The sequence below is a fragment of the Triturus cristatus genome, chromosome 10, assembly GCF_964204655.1.
Source record: "Triturus cristatus chromosome 10, aTriCri1.1, whole genome shotgun sequence".
NCBI lineage: Eukaryota > Metazoa > Chordata > Amphibia > Caudata > Salamandridae > Triturus > Triturus cristatus.
In genome coordinates, this window is record NC_140593.1 from 994,301,920 (window position 1) to 994,318,646 (window position 16,727).

The 16,727-nt window shown below is 44.8% G+C and overlaps 1 protein-coding gene across 1 annotated transcript in view; it reads left to right on the forward strand.

The window, feature by feature from the left end:
- DRG2 (developmentally regulated GTP binding protein 2) overlaps window positions 1-16,727 on the forward strand; it is a 93,165-nt gene that overhangs the window by 11,148 nt on the left and 65,290 nt on the right. The window contains exons 2-3 of the mRNA XM_085628970.1: window positions 11,741-11,901; window positions 15,608-15,697. Coding sequence (XP_085485096.1) covers window positions 11,741-11,901; window positions 15,608-15,697 — 251 coding nt within the window. The remainder of the gene's footprint in view (window positions 1-11,740; window positions 11,902-15,607; window positions 15,698-16,727) is intronic.

The following is a 16,727-nucleotide window of genomic DNA, read 5'->3' on the forward strand; positions in this document are numbered from 1 at the left end:
TCATCTGCCTCACTCCCACACTCAATCACCCACGCCTGATGCCTGGCTCCCCTCCGAGGAGTCTGCAGACATGCTCTACATGCACCAAGTGTCCACAGGCCACTTCGTTCCCTCTGGGGTTTGAAACCACTAGCCCCAAGTCGGCACAATGCCATGACTAGCAACCCTGTGCTATTGTGCTTGGCTTAACCTACTATCCAAAATGTTACCACAAAGGACAATGTAGCAAACAAACACTCTCAGACATTTTAAACATGCCTATTTCAAAGTGGAATACTCTGCTAAAACAGTTTCCATGATTTAAGGCTGAAAAGGACTGATTCCACGTAAAATAAAGTGCTGCAATAATGCCACAAAATTTGCAAATTTATGCCCCAATATCTTGGGGAGTCGGTAAGGCGATTGTCAAATAAAATATTTGCCTAGGATGACGTAATTTGAGACCAGTTTGAGTGAAGTGCATTAGTTGGATCAAATAGATTATTCAAGTCACTAGACCTGCAGGTCTGGTAAGATTTTAATGATTTTTCAAGGCCTGCAACCCTTCTTAATAGGGACTAAAAAGAGTTATATCACTGTGAAAACTCTTAGGGTTCGTCCAAGTGGGTGACAAACACTAAAGTCTTTCTTTGCCTGTTATGGTAATCTTTGAGATTACATGTAGCAAAAATACCTGTCTATAGTCTGTAACCCAATGTAATAGCAACCAACCGTTAAAGGCTTATCGGTTTTCACAAATGCTTTTCGCAATAAGTAAGCTAGACCAACTGCCCTTGTTATAATGTTTCATAATTAGCAGTCCAGGCCAATGGCATCAGGTAAAACGTTTCAGAGTGCATCAGTCAGGCCCCTAGTGGGCCTACTGTTCTGAATATAAGCTTTTTAACTAGGCATCCATCAGGCACACAGTCATACAATTGTAAAGGTATACGAAATTACAGATGACTATGTAAAATTCTATCTCCTAAGAGAGATTCTCATAGAGAAAATCTTCTATCTTCACAGTTTGTCACAAGTGGTAAACAACACCAAAACCCATGCCTACTACAGTTATTTATTTGTGAGACATGTAACATACCTTTCTGTAGGCTTTATTGTATAATAACAATCCACCTTTAAAGGCCTATTTACTTTAACATATGCTTGTTACAATAAGTATGTCCTACCTTCTGCTTTTATTGTAACATTTCATTATAAACACATTGGCCCTATAGTCATGATCACTGACTTGCTACAATAATTCAACGTAGTCCTGCTGTATTGAGTAGAAGCTTTGCCACAAGCCGAAATATTCAATACAAGCACACAATTGCGTCCCAATCAGACCCTGAACTCAAAAAAACTCACAAGTGGATGGAGCCTAAGCCCCTCTTTTGGTAGTACTGTGAAAGATCTTTTTTTGAGGATCACATAAACTCAAGTGACACCTAAATGTAGCCCTTGGCATCACATACTGCTGTCAGACACACAACTGCACTCTGAAGTAGTAAAGCTAATTAGGATAATGAAGGATGCTGGGACTGGAAACTGCAATACATTCCTCATGACTGCCCTCCTCGCAAATGTGCTGGCGTCAGACGGAAACAGACACTATAAATTAAATACTTATTGAAGACTCCGTGCCATATGTGTGCCCCACAAGGTCAAGGAAGCCATAATGCTGATGTCTCAGGCAGCTAGATAAACAAAATATTCACAGCTGCTTAGAGGGGAAGCATTTTTTGGGGAAGCACACAGATTCTGCCCAATCAAAATATGTAGTCCTTTCCACCAACATGTGGGTGGAGCCAAAACCCCTCACTGTAATACTCCTGGAAGCTTTTAAAAAAAGTTTTTAGCATAAGGTCTGGCAACAGCTCCACTGTCAAGCCAGGCCTAAAAAGACACCGTCTGGTTGTACAGCCCCCTGCAGAGGAATCTATCTCCTTGTGCTGATTTTGATTCTGGATGAAGGCAAGAGTATGGGAAGGGTGACCTGCTGATCTTCAACAGCAGAAACAGCCTCTGCCCAAGAACAACAGTTCTACAAGTAGCTGTCACTTTTAATTGTTAGTTATGCTTCATATCAGGCCCAAAAGTGATTAGAAATTCAGTGAGCCATAGCTAAGTACCCCAGGCAACATATATAAGTGCTGAAAAACTGATATCACCAACCCTGTTTACCATTGACAGAAATATCACAAAATGTATCAATGACTGTTGAGTATCCAGACTATAATATTCTACCCATGTCTTAGCAAGACCAGCAAGTGAAGATAAAGCTTGCATTTAAAGATTCGGCAAATCTGTGTACCCTCTGACATGGTAACAGCATAGGTGAGGCAAGACCTCTAACATAGCCTCAAATAGTGAATCCCCAAAACAACCTTGGACAGATTAAGTGGGCTAGTATACCTGCCTCAATGAGTTCAGGCTCTTGTTAGTTCAGTTACGTGGTTGGCATGTAACAGAGGACAAAAATGTTTTAGCTGGTAAAGTTGTCGGTACATTTGGCCCCAAACTTGATCCGAGGGACAAAGAACATCTTGGTATCAAATAGGTCTCTTAGATTGTTTGCTTTTTGTTGTGGATTTTGGGCTTGGCCTGGTGAAGGAGTCCATAAATAAGGTAGAACATGTGAATATTGGGGTCTCTTCCTATGAAGCAGGTGTAACTTTACTTTCGAGAGGATATATCCCTGAAACGCTTAATGACATTATTTTAGGGTGGATCTGGGTGTTCTTTTTTTAAAAAATTTCTTTTTTTTAAAAGTTAAAGCACAGAATCATTGGTACAATACATTTGTGGTGTATATCACTTAGGCAGTACAGTAAATTGGTGTTGAACACATCATAAATTAAGGAATTATGGGTTCTCAATTCTAGTCCGTTTCATTGCCATATCTTCTGTGGGAGAGGTACATATTTCCCCCCCTAAAGGCGTTCCAACCTCCCCAATTTTTATCCCACTTCTTAGGGCAGCCCCTCCTTTTGTAGATCTATTTTTCTGCAATCATGCATTTGTCCATTCTTGCTATCCAACCAATCGTAAGCGGCAATTTGTTGGAACCCCAGGACATTGCCATGGCTCATTTAACCAATAAGTATCCCAGCGCCACCCATTGCTGCTCAACTTCCGTTCGGAGGGCTCCCATATATTTAGGATCCCCATTTTTGGAGACAGTGGATGTGTTGCCCAAGGTGTCTTTCATCTTTTTGGTGGTTCTAACCCAGAACGGGCGTATACGGGGACAGTCCCAGAGGATGTGATAAAAGGAACCGTCTTGTCCGCATCCCCTCAAGCATAACTCATCGCTCTGGCTACCTATTTTTGCCAGGAGGATGCCAGAGAGGTAGGTTCTATGGAGCATTTTTAATTGTATGAGGCGGAAGCGGTGGTTCATGGTTGGTTCTCTGGGGGACATTAAAGCGGTCTGCCAGTCTTTATCGTCCAGTTCCCCTAAGTCTGCTTGCCAGCGGTTTCGCAGAGCTTGAAAGGTGTCGGGTAAGTTATTGCAAAGTTTGCGGTAAGTACAAGAGATGGCTTTAGTCAGAAGTGGTTCGTAAAGTAGTCGGTCCTCTAAAGCGGAGGCGTCTGGTAGGGAAGGGAGGTCGGGGATATTGGTAAGAATGGCGTGTCGGATTTGTAGGTACCGGAAGATCGCTCCTTGTGCGTGTGTGTGTTTGGTTTGCAGTTCTTTAAATGTGAGAATTTCCCCTTTAGCAATCAAGTCCCCAAAATTGGTGATTCCAATAGTATCCCATTTGTCAAATCCTTTATGAAAGCAGAGCGATCCTAATTGTTGCGAGGACCACAGCGGTGTAGCCTTGGTGAACCTATCCGCCCAACCCAGGCGTTTGTTGGCTTTATGCCAAACCGCCACCGTATGTGATATGGGTCCTAAGTATCGGCTATTTCGGACTTTGCTGTAGAGAGCTCCCATATATCCTTCTCGACCTGTTCGGTATTTCTCTAACTGAAAGGCTGGGTTTGTTGGGGATCCATGGATCCAGTGGTTAACGGGTACCAGTTGGGAGGCCCAATAGTAAAGGCGGAAATCCGGAAGGGCTATTCCTCTGTCATACCACCCCTTGGTGAGTTTCTGAAGGGCGATACGTGGAGCTTTCCCATCCCATAATAAGGTACGGAGTTCTCCTTCTATGGTGGTACAATAACTATCTGCTATGGGGAATGGGCAGTTCTGGATGACCTATAAGAATTAGGGAAGTGCAAGCATTGTAAATAGAGCTGCTCTGCCAAGGAGGGACAGGGGCAGCGACCTCCAGTGTCGCACGTCGTCCAGTAGCCACTTTAGGGGGGCCTAGGAGATTGTGTTCATAGAACAGTTTGGGGTCGGATGTGATGAAGATGCCCAAGTATTTAAAACCTGCCACGGCGCACTGGATTGAGTATCCGCGAGGTAGACTAGGTGGAGAGCCATGGAGCACGTACAATACTGATTTGGACCAATTGATAGAGTAGCCTGCGTATTTGCCAAAGTTGGTGATTATATTAAATAAACTTAAGGGAGGTTCGGGAGGATGCCAGATATATAAGGATATCATCCGCATATAGTGATATTTTGTCTTCTATATCCTCACTCCATTTTAGTCCCCTTATTGAAACATTCCGTCTTATCCAATGGACTAACGGTTCTAAGGTAAGTGCAAACAATAAGGGGGACAGAGGACAGCCTTGTCTGGAGCCTCTTTGCAAGGCAAATGTGTGGGAGGTGTGATTGTTCACCCTGACCTGTCCCAGTAAGTCTTTGTATAGTAGTGCCACCCATCATCTAAAATTGGGGCCAAAGCCGATCCAGTACCTCAAAGATAAGGCCACACTGTCTAGTCGAAAGCCATGGTGGCGTCTAATGACAGTATGACCGCATCTTCACGCAGATAGGGTTGCCTTCCCAGGACATTTTGGACCCTTCGAATATTGAGGGCGGTATTTCGACCTGGTACGAATCCGGATTGGTCTTCATGGACCAGAGAGGGGAGCACAGCTATTAGTCGGGCTGCAAGAAGTTTGGCCAGAACCTTGGCTTCTGAGCTAATTAATGAAATATGCCTATATGAGCCACAGTGTGTTGCTAGTTTACCTGGTTTACGGATGGCCACTATATTCGCAAATCTTTGATCTAAAGGAAGGACTCCTCTCTCTCTACTCTCATCATACATGTTTCTAAGGTGTGGAGCTAACTTAAGAGCCATCCCTTTGAGGAACTCAATGGGGATCCCATTGGGTTCCATCGCTTTTCCAGAATTTATAGCAAAGATAGCTTTGCAAACCTCTTCTGCCATAATATCGGCGTCCAAAGCATTCCTGTCAGCATCTGATAGTGTTGGCAGAACCATTTCTTCCAAGAGCTGGCGAGATTCCTCGAAGGAGTATGAGGTTTTAGAGGTGTATATGTCCTCCAGGTGATTCGCAAACGTATCCGCTACCTCTTGGGGGTTTGTCACCCGCCTCCCATCTTCCAGTACGATTTCTGGGACCCATCGTGACTCCTGATCTTGTTTTTCCAGCCAGGTCAGCATTTTTCCAGCCCGTTCCCCGAGTTCATAGACCCTGTGTCGAGTATGAAGTAGCCTGATTTGGGCTTTTTCTCTTGCTAGCTCTTTGTACTCCAATTGTTTATTTCGGAGTTTGTGGGCTGTGGTTTAAGTGGGAGAGGTGTTGTGCTCTGTCTCCAGAAGAAGCAAGGCGCTCTCTAACCGGGTTAGTTGTTCGCTGTGGTTCCTGAGGTATCCTATTTTTAACCCTAGAGTGCGACCCTTGATTACCGCCTTATAAGCCTCCCATATGGTATTTGCTGAGTCTACAGAGCCTAGATTTTCAGCAAAGTAGTGATCTGTATGTTCGGCTAGGTCTTCTTTAATGTCTGGAATAGTGAGTAGCCATGGACTGATAATTATGGGGCCGTGGACCAGGCGTCGATGAAAGGTGAGTTCAACCTTGAGGGGAGAATGGTTGGAGATACCCCATGGGAGTCCCTGAGGATGTTGGAAGTTCCCTACGTCTGGGAGGATGGTGACAAAATAGTCTATGCGGGACATGCTGTTATGTGCATTAGAATAGTGCGTGAAGTGAGTTCCATCTGGGTTCAACGTGCGCCATATGTCTGTAAGTCCCATAGCATGGGTAAAGTCTGCTATGAAAGTGTGGCGTCCAGGAGAGGTTCTTTGGAGGTGTCTGTCAATTGTATCGTCCATAGTCATGTTGAAGTCTGCACCTAGAACGAGCGTGCCCGGGGGAAGATCTATGAGTATTTTGCCTAGTTCTTGCAGTGCCAGTTTGCCCAGGGCTGGTGGGAGACAAGCTGAAATTATGTTTAGTTGTTTTCCCTCCCATGTGGCCTCTAGAGCGGCGAATCTGCCCATGCGGGTCGGCCCAAATGCGGGCTAGGTTGTTGCGTATTAGGATACCAGTGCCTCTAGAGCCAGACGTAAAACCTGCGTGGGCGACAAGCCTGTATCCCCATCTGTGGAGTGCTTTGCAGCTATTACCTATTAGGTGGGTTTCCTGCAGTAGTACAAGATCTGGTGAATCGTTTAAGGTATTGTAGGACTATCCCCCTCTTTATCTTGCTGCCTAGCCCATTGACGTTCCACGTCAGTATGGATAGTTTAATATCTTTAGAGTCAGCCATGTCTAATATTTCGAGACAGTGAGTATGGAGCCACTAGTCAATAGTCGCAGCTCTGGCAATGGACCCGGTGGTGAAGAGCAGTATGAGACCGTGGTGTACTTGGGAACCCCTCTATTCTACGTCTCTTGATTGTCAACAGATGTTGTGTGCTATGGTGAGTTAAAAGATCCCTGCTGATTTGTGTGTACCGTGCAACGAAAACCAAACAAACAAAACCCCAACTGATCCCTCACCCTCTCCCCCCGCCCTGAGCCCCCCACCCAGCCTCCCTGCCAGTGGAATCTGAACTAGCCACTCCCCAACAAGGCAGAGTGCCTGTTGCCCACCCTCCCATTTGTGAGGTGCCTGGCTAACCACCTCCAACCCTCGCCGTCCATCATGATATTAGTATTATGCAATTAAACGACTTGTAATACTGTCCAATCCAGTAGTAACTTATTTCAATAGTGTCAAAACCGTGGAACGTTCGTTTGGTTTTGTAAGTCTTCAAACTGATATGCAATTTACTGTAATCTCATAGGGTCTTTGTATGAGATTATGGGGTTACCGATTCAGTAGGCGTGGATCTAATTCCTGAGTGAAATTTATGGGACCTTACAGCTTGAGTTAATGTGTGTCTTTTGGTCTCCCTCCGACTGTTTCACTCTCGTATCTGGAAGCTTCTGCTGGCTACCATTAGGACCACCATTATTTTGTCCATCTGAGTGTTTGCCTGCTCGGTGCCAGCCTTCTATCCAATCTCAGGTCTCCTCTGGGGACAAGAAGAACCAAGTCTTACCTTCGGACTCCACTCGGAGTTTGGACGGGAACAGCATGGAGTATTTGATATTTTTATCACTGAGGGCTTTCTTTACTGCTGTAAAGCTGCGTCTTTGTACCTGTACCTTGACCGTGTAGTCCGGGAAGAATGTGATTATCTATTTTCAGTGGAGGTCCTGCTCTTGCAGTTTGCAGGATAACTTCACTATCCCGAAAATTAAAAACTTTTGCAATCATCGGTCATGGAGGAGCTCCGGGTCTAGGGCGCCCACCGGGAACCCTGTGAGCTCACTCGATGGGAAAAATAGCTGGAGAGACGTTTGGGTTGGAGTTTGAGGATAAGGTCCTCCACGAAGAGGTCGGCTGCTGGTCCTGCCATTCGTTCGGGTACTCCAAGGATACGGATGTTGTTCCGTCTAGCCCTCCCTTCATAATCATCGAGGAGCTCCTCCATCCTTTTCTGCTGGTGCTGTAATTGTGCGACCTGGTCTTGGAGGGCAGAGGTGTCAGTCACCAGGGCTGCCGTGGTAGTCCCTCTTTTTCAAATCCGCTCTCAGAGAGTCACCTCAATGTTCACAGAGCCAATGCGCGATTCTAGGGCCGTTCGCACCCCTGCTATGGCCTCCATGACGTCCTCCAGAGTAAGGGTTTTAGCCGGGGGACAAGGTTGTGATGTTTTAGGATCCTCTCCTGGGGCCATACCGTTTTTTTCACATTTGCTTCGTCCAGGCAAACTTCACCAGTTGCTTTTGAACTTGTGTTTTTGGACCTTTGTTGTTTGCCATGAGGTTTTCAGGGGGATCACACCTGTAATGGCCCCCGCCTGCACGTGGGAAGGGCAATCCCTTGCCAGCCTGTCGGTGTTCCAGGTGGATCCTGTGGGCCAGGAGACGAGCAGGGGCTCTTGCGTTGGTTACTCTCAGTGGCCTATGTCCAGTGATTGTTGATTGCCTACATTGACAGAACTGTCACCGCTGTCAGTACCCGGGCCCCGAGGGTGGCGGCAAGCGAGCCCCGGATCCCAGTTGCGGCGGTACGAGCAGTTGCCAATCCGGGTATTAATGATCTACCCAGCTCTTCGCGCCCTTCGCAGTCGCCTCTGTGGGGTAGGGCTTGTTACTGTCAGTACCCTGCTGGGGGCTGTGTCGATCTGGGACGCGCAGCAGTCTGGCAGGTTGCGCCTCACCCGGGCCAAGCGCTGCGCTCTTTTGCCATCTAGGACCCCGGGGTGGAAATGGGTCCAAAGTCGGGTGTAGATGCAGGCGAGATCATGTCTTTTACGGCGTTTCCGGGGATCCGCGCCAGAAGAGCCCGCGTCCGAACAGTCTCTGTAATAGCAGGCCGCAGGGCCAGGGGCTCGATTTCCATTCGCTGCTCAGCACGTAGTTCGGACGGCGGGGTGGGCGCTGCTTGTGTTTCCTTTCGCCTCCACCCTCAGCACACACCTCCTCACCTCAGGCTGTCGGAGGGCCCAGTGTAGCCCGATGTGGCTCCGTAGTCCCCCAGGAAGGCCTCCAAAGCCATGGACCTCGATCGGGTCAGCTCCCCGACGTGAGAGCCGTGCGCGGTTGGTGCTCGCCGCAGTCGTTTCACCTCGCCTCCACACTCGGCGAGCCCACCTCAGCGCCGACCGAAAAAGGATAGCAGGGGCCGCAGCAGTTTTATACTGTGTCCAGTTAATGTTCTAGGGCGATACAGTCACGATCCGCGGATCATGATCTTGGCCGCCGGAGCCGCTTGTTCTCGGCGGCCATTTTGAGGACTCCGGGGCCGCTCCGAGTCAGATGTTTTGCCAGGCTCTAACTCTCGCTGTTGTGCCTTAGAAGTGACTCCTCCGATGGGGATTGGTGTCTGGAACAGTCCCCGTTGTTGGGGGAAGTCTACGGGTCGTTCTACGGATATATTATCGGATTTTTCGACCGGAGCTGCCTTAGCAAGCGACCATTTCCATCGGCCGCTAGCCACGCCCCCCGATCTGGGTGTTCTTGACATACATCTTGAACTGAAGGTGGTAAAGATTGATAATCTGGCTAATTTGTACACATTGAACCGGAGTGAGATGAAGAAGGTTCTTTAGGGGCCTTGCACAGTACTATTCTTAGAGTCTAGCCTGCACGAGCATGCGCTTACACGTGTCTTGTTTGTGAGACACTGTTGTTAACAAAAAAGAGCTTGGAGCCCCCCATTGCTTACCATTTGTTAGCTTGCGTGGCACTCCTCTTTATAGCCTCGTAATTTGTCAAGGCAGGCCTAACAGCATTTCCGTTCCTCTCTGTGGAGCAGGGACCAAGCACTGATTGATTCAACTTAATCAGTGCCCGTCTGCCTCTCCCAACATGATTGAGGTACAATTTTGGTCTGTTTAACATTTAGTGCCCTGCGAGCAGAACTCATGTGACTGGCAAAAACATGTCCAGCAGGACAAACAAAATTGCAGAGATTTATTTTCTATAGTTATATTTCTTTTATTTTGCCAAGGCTTCTTTTCTCACTTTGCACTCATGTTTTCTTTTCTTTTTGCTTGTGGGCGCTGTTCTCAAAAGATGAGGATTATTTTATTGCAAAGCAACATTGTTTCTTTCTTGTGTGTAATTTCTGAAACAATGCTTTAACACATAATCGTGCAGCACTCCCCAATCCACTTTACTCCGCTGCACTCCAAACCACCCCACCCCAATTCACCACACGCAATCCAGTCCGCCCCAGACCAATCCAAACCCCTTACCCCAATCCACTCCAGTCCACCATACTCCAGTCCTTCCGATCCGTGCCACTCCAATCCACAACAGCCTGCACGCTCCAATCCAAAGCAATCTGCCTCACTCCAATCCAAAGCAATCTGCCCCACTCCAGTCCAAAGCAATCTGCCTCACTCCAATCCAAAGCAATCTGCCCCACTCCAGTCCAAAGCAATCTGCCCCACTCCAGTCCAAAGCAATCTGCCCCACTCCAGTCCAAAGCAATCTGCCCCACTCCAATCCAAAGCAATCTGCCCCACTCCAGTCCAAAGCAATCTGCTCCAGTCCAAAGCAATCTGCCCCACTCCAGTCCAAAGCAATCTGCCCCACTCCAGTCCAAAGCAATCTGCCCCACTCCAGTCCAAAGCAATCTGCCCCACTCCAGTCCAAAGCAATCTGCCCCACTCCAGTCCAAAGCAATCTGCCCCACTCCAGTCCAAAGCAATCTGCCCCACTCCAGTCCAAAGCAATCTGCCCCACTCCAGTCCAAAGCAACCTGCCCCACTCCAGTCCAAAGCAATCTGCCCCACTCCAGTCCAAAGCAATCTGCCCCACTCTAGTCCAAAGCAATCTGCCCCACTCCAGTCCAAAGCAATCTGCCCCACTCCAGTCCAAAGCAATCTGCCCCACTCCAGTCCAAAGCAATCTGCCCCACTCCAGTCCAAAGCAATCTGCCCCACTCTAGTCCAAAGCAATCTGCCCCACTCCAGTCCAAAGCAATCTGCCCCACTCTAATTCAAAACAATCTGCCCCACTCTAATTCAAAACAATCTGCCCCACTCTAATTCAAAACAATCTGCCCCACTCTAATGCAAAACAATCTGCCCCACTCTAATGCAAAACAATCTGCCCCACTCTAATTCAAAACAATCTGCCCCACTCTAATTCAAAACAATCTGCCCCACTCAATTAAAAACAATCTGCCCCACTCAATTAAAAACAATCTGCCCCAATCCAAAACAGTCTGCTTTACTTAATCCAAAGCAGTCTGCCCCACTCCAAGCTCCTGTACTCAATCCAATCCGGGTCTGCCCCGCTCCAATCCGGGTCTGCCCCGCTCCAATCCGGGTCTGCCCCGCTCCAATCCGGGTCTATCCCTCTCCAAGCCCAATCTGTCCCTCTCCAAGCCGCCCCACTCCAATCCAGTTCACCCCAATCCAGACAAATCCAATCTTTATTGAGAGGATGTTTTCTAAAGGATGAATTTTTAGGAGGGCCAGTGGTTGCCAGTCTTAGTATGAAAAGGCAGATTATGAAATAATAACTGGGACAGCAAAGTTTTGAAAAGGCAGTGATCGCTGCACTAATTGAGTCTACAGATATTCATTGTAATTTGGATCATATCTAAGCAGTCCTTTATCACTGTTCAGTCAAACATTGGAACTTCAGATTAAATAGAGTTCCTGACATCTGTAATAGCAGGAGGCAATCCGGCTGCTTGAAGTGGCATGCAAAACAGTGTGCAGTTGATTATATGCTTTAAACTGCGCTCCGTTCAAGCAGTTTAAAGCGGTGTATTTATTATGATGACCTAGTGGAGTGTTTTTGCAATTATGCCTGAAGCCGAGGGACCAGAAATCACTATTTATTATATACATATTTTGTTTTTAAGCCACTGAATACCATCTTGGTTTGCTGAAGGCCAAGCTTGCGAAGTACCGTGCCCAGCTTCTTGAGCCCTCAAAATCAGCAGCGGCCAAAGGAGAAGGATTTGATGTGATGAAATCTGGAGATGCCAGAGTGGCATTGATTGGCTTCCCTTCTGTCGGTAAGGTCAGTGATCAGTTTTGCTCTTTCTTTCTAGCCACCAATGAACTGAATGTTGCATCTTAAGGTTAAAATGTTTCCCCATTGAGTGTTGTTTAAAGGAAATCATTCTTGGCAGCTGCAGACATCATTTTCCAGTACCTTATATTTTAGTTACTTTTAAAGGTTTGTATTGTATCTATAAATGAAAGCAAGATGCACAGCAATGTGTGTATATATATATATATTAATGTATATGTGTGTGTGTGTATATATGTGTGTATATATATATATATATATATATATATATATATATTTTAATGTATATAGTATTATACATCTATAGACTACATAATTGCCAGTCATGCCTCTGTTTACAGTTGACACAGCAGCACTCAACCATTGATGACTTTGTTTACCCTTATCCAGTTTTCTCCTAGCCTTGTACAAAGATCTGACTTTAATTTGGCCAATGTTCTTTCACGCAGTGGTGGGACAGCCAATTTTAAGGCGCCTCCCACATAATTGGTTTTTTTCAGTTTAGAAATCTATGTAAGTTACTTGAGTCAAGAAAAACAAAAAAAACATTGAATGAAAGTACAACAAATTTGGCAGACATGTAATACTTAGCTCTATATTGTGCCTTTCGTTGGTATATTTGTGTTGCATTCGTTTTAATTTGCAAGCAAAATACAAAGAGGTCATAGCTCATTCTCTGGTTCTCTATATATCCATTAGGTATTCAAGACCATTGGAAAAAATACAAAGGCACATTCTGATTGGCTTACTTTTCACATTGTTTATGGACTCTGTGAACAACTACCATATCTGTTGAATTTCAAGTGTTTTTCTTTCTTCGTGTATCCTAAATCTTGAAACTCGTGTTTTAATGTGGTAATGTTCTTTGACTGCTACCAACTCAACCCTAAAATCCCACCTAAAGTTTTTTCCCCCATTGGATTTCAACTTTTAGTGATATATCATAAGCCAAGCCTCCTCCACTTAAAGGCCACTGCTCATGTCCTTCAACGTTACCCAACATGGCATGCCCTGCGCCTAGGTATTGAAGGTGACTTTCTCCATGAGGCGTTGCAGCGTTTCAGTTTATTCTGGTCATGAGTGACTCCTCAGTACAAAAACCCACAGCAGCTATTAAGGTGTATTGTTCGTGAAATTTGTAATTCAATGAGAATGTCTGGTCAAGGCTGCCCCCTCTTCCTCTGCTCTTTGAGCAGTCTTGGTATGCCTGTCATTGTGGACCCGCTAGTGGGGGAAATTAAATGGGATCCTTGGTGTGTATGTAGGATCTCACTGCATGTGCATGATATCCTTCTTTGCCAAACTGACCCTTGGAATTCAGTGTCAATGCTCATGTGTGGATTTCACGAATATATGGTCGTCACTGCAGCTCATGTAGTATCTCATCTGGGAGGTCAAGGAAATTTAGCTCTAGACCAGCTTTGTCGGTATCTGAGGATGGACACATACACTATTCCAAAATGATGTCTGACACTGGAGGAAGTTTCCCCGTCTCTGAGGCATGCTGTAATGTTTAGAATGACACATTTTTGTATGTGTACGAAAAACCTGTATGTCTTGATAAGGTACCTCAAATAGCTCTGCCTGCCCTTTGTGGATGTGTCTGTGATGGGTAAATATCTCTCCCCGACATTCGTAGTTACTATTGGGTCTCCCAATTGGTTTTGGTCAATAAATAGCCCTATGCCCCATTCGACAACACCTTGATAAGTGTAAATCTAATTACACGGGGGATACAACATAAGTACATTATTTACAAGGTGTCTATAATTATGTAACTGTGGAAGGCTATCACAGCGATGACAGACTAGAAGGACAAATTCACCAGGGAGACTCAAACCTAAAGTGCTGTCTGCAGTGGCTCAGGTCACAAACTTTCGTTGAAGGGACCTCATTGGTATATCCAGATTGGGGGCCATTGCCAGATGGGAAGCTATAACTACTGTGTTCCAAATAAAACCCATACTCTAATGAAATATACAAATATCTACTGATCAGACACTCTGTTGCTAGACGCGCAGTCAACTGGAACGACATCCTAACTGGAGACTTCAGTGCCTTCAGCCGTGTTGGATGGGGGTGGAAGGGAAACATGAAACAACATGAACGAGACTGTCTGGGGAAACAGAGGTACAAATAGCAATTAGAGAGGTAGCAGTGTAAGCTAGTACGTCTAATACAGTTGAAGGTCCTACACAGGTAGTGCTATGAGAGGACCAATCCAGATTTTGTGGAACGGCTGCTCTTTTTGAAACCGTATCTCTTCTTTACTTCCCAAATGATCTGGACTCATCAAGATATAGCTTGACGTTTTTCTCAGGTTTGCAAAGCATTACATTGAGAGAGAATGGGGAATCCAACCCGTCGTATTAGAACAGAAGTCTACTTCTGATTGATTGGTTCAGTTTGGTTCAGTAGTGACCACATTAGATACAATCTCAATAGTGGCCACACCTTGCAAAATTACTAGTGGCAGCAATCCGAATGCATGTCACAATATTGAGTTATGCTAAAATGTCATATACAGAATACGGACTAATACAATATCATGAAAGTACATAGATTTACTTTCCTAAACCACACACAAATCTTAAAGATAAATCGATCGGTTAAGAACATGCATGAATCTATACTTCTCTTTATATAGTTATCTTTTTGTGGAAGTCTATATTCTGGATACCATATTTTGGCAGGATGATATTTAAAATTTGACAATTTCAGTAGAACCCGCTATATAAGCGGGGTAACAGCAATGTCAGGTAATCATAATAAATTGCCTCCATGTGACTAATGACAGCCACAGCAGTAAGAGTCCACTGCCGCGAAGGAAATACTAAAATCTAGAAATCTCCACAATATAGTATACATTTTCATTGAAGGAGCAATTTAAATAGGTTTTGGATTTCAATCCTTTTGTTTTCATACATCAACATATCAATTTCTCAAGAAACATGGTTTTTATTAAATATGCACTTTTCATTTTGGGCTGGCTCTCACAGACCATATTGCCTTTTTTTCTGCAAACCTTCTTCAGTATGGCTAGTGTAGACCACCTGATTTATGTGCTGTGGTCCACTTCATGGAGTTACTTCCAGGGAACTGGGCAACTACCAGTAGCTCCCGAGCTACCCCTTGAAAAGCCCTGCATTAGAACAACATGGTTCAAAGGGATGTACAGGTGTTTAACATTGGAAAGTGGTCAGTTAGGGGCAGAGGAGTCCCCATAAACATATAAAGATCTTGGTCATGCATGACATATCATATTTTGGATTTGATAACTACTTTTGGAAATCCTACGATCATCTTCATATAGCCATTTTGCATTGGCCTTAATTTTACTTCTGTCTTGTCTCCTCTTTGAAAAAATACACATTTAGAACTTATTGTTTCACTGCTGCATTGCCTGCCAGGGTTTTGTGGCCCTGCCTGCACCAGCTGTATATACTGTACCATCTTCTGTTGTGTATCTAGTATTAAAAAAAAGACAAAGCAGTGCCTTTTACTAATTTTCTTTTGAAACTTTAAATTGTCCTTAGTGCGTACATCTACAGTTGACACAAGGGTCTTTGACCTTTGCTCATGTGGTTTATTTATTCTTTAACTTTAAGTGTATTTACCACTGTGAGAGACTGTTGATTTCTCTTATGTCCTTACATTTGTATGTTAATTAGTGGCATGTTGTTTTGTCTTTCAGTCCACGTTCCTCAGCCTGATGACCTCCACGGCCAGTGAAGCAGCCTCTTATGAGTTCACAACACTCACCTGTATTCCAGGAGTCATTGAGGTAAGCTGGACTCATCTCTTCGGGTTTCAGCATTCACGGTACAGCTGCCACAATTCTCTGCACATGAAAGCAAAGGAGGGCTGTGACAATAGCATGAAGAACTTAGTATCTGTATGACTTATTGAGGAGTCAACACATTTGCGCTATTACAAAAGATGTGACAAAAGCTGTGAATAATGAACATTTGGGGGGAGGCGAGGAGGGAAGTGGAATGAGAGGCTGTCGGTGGGAGTCATGCATTCAACAAAGTATGTTATGATCCAAAAATGCTCAGTTGAGAACTGTTAACCAGTACTATGTGCGCCCTGTTGTCAAAAAGATTTTTTTTTTAAAGGAACAGCTGCAGTTTCCTTATTTAGGATATCAGATCGCCCTAAGGGAAAGGGATTTCAAGAAAAAGAGAAGTGATACATAAAGTAAATATTTCGCTCCAGCTATAGCTTCTAGTCCTTCTAGTCCATACATCGGAGCGAAAATCCATTGAAAAGGTGTTTATTCTTCGCTTCTTGATTAAGGCTTCCATTTTTATTGATTCGTACATATAAATGCAGACCGAAAACAATATATTTCCTGTCTGGATTTATTTTTAAAAGCAGAAAAATACAGAAAATTGGGCTTGTGAGTGACTCTCCTTGTTGTCCTTCATGAATTCCAGACCAACTGCTAAGCAGATAGACACCATTAGGATGCAAAAACTGAGTGAGATTCCTTAAAAAACAGGCATATGTTAACATATATTTATAAACACAAATGACGAAATGCACTCCATTTAATCCAGTTTTTTTAGGGGTCGCTTTTTTATTCAATCCTTTTGCGTGCAGCCCAAGTAAATGTGGTTATTGCCCTTCAACCACTGACATGACGTATCAAACAAGAGTGGAGCGACATGGCACTCCTTTCTCGGACGCACAGCCGAAATCCTTTGACAAAAAGGTAACTTCACTTATCCATTTTCTTTTAATTTTTATTTTCAAATTAATCCATTGTTTTGAAAAGTTAAAGTTCGTTTTAACAATCACTTGTGAGACAG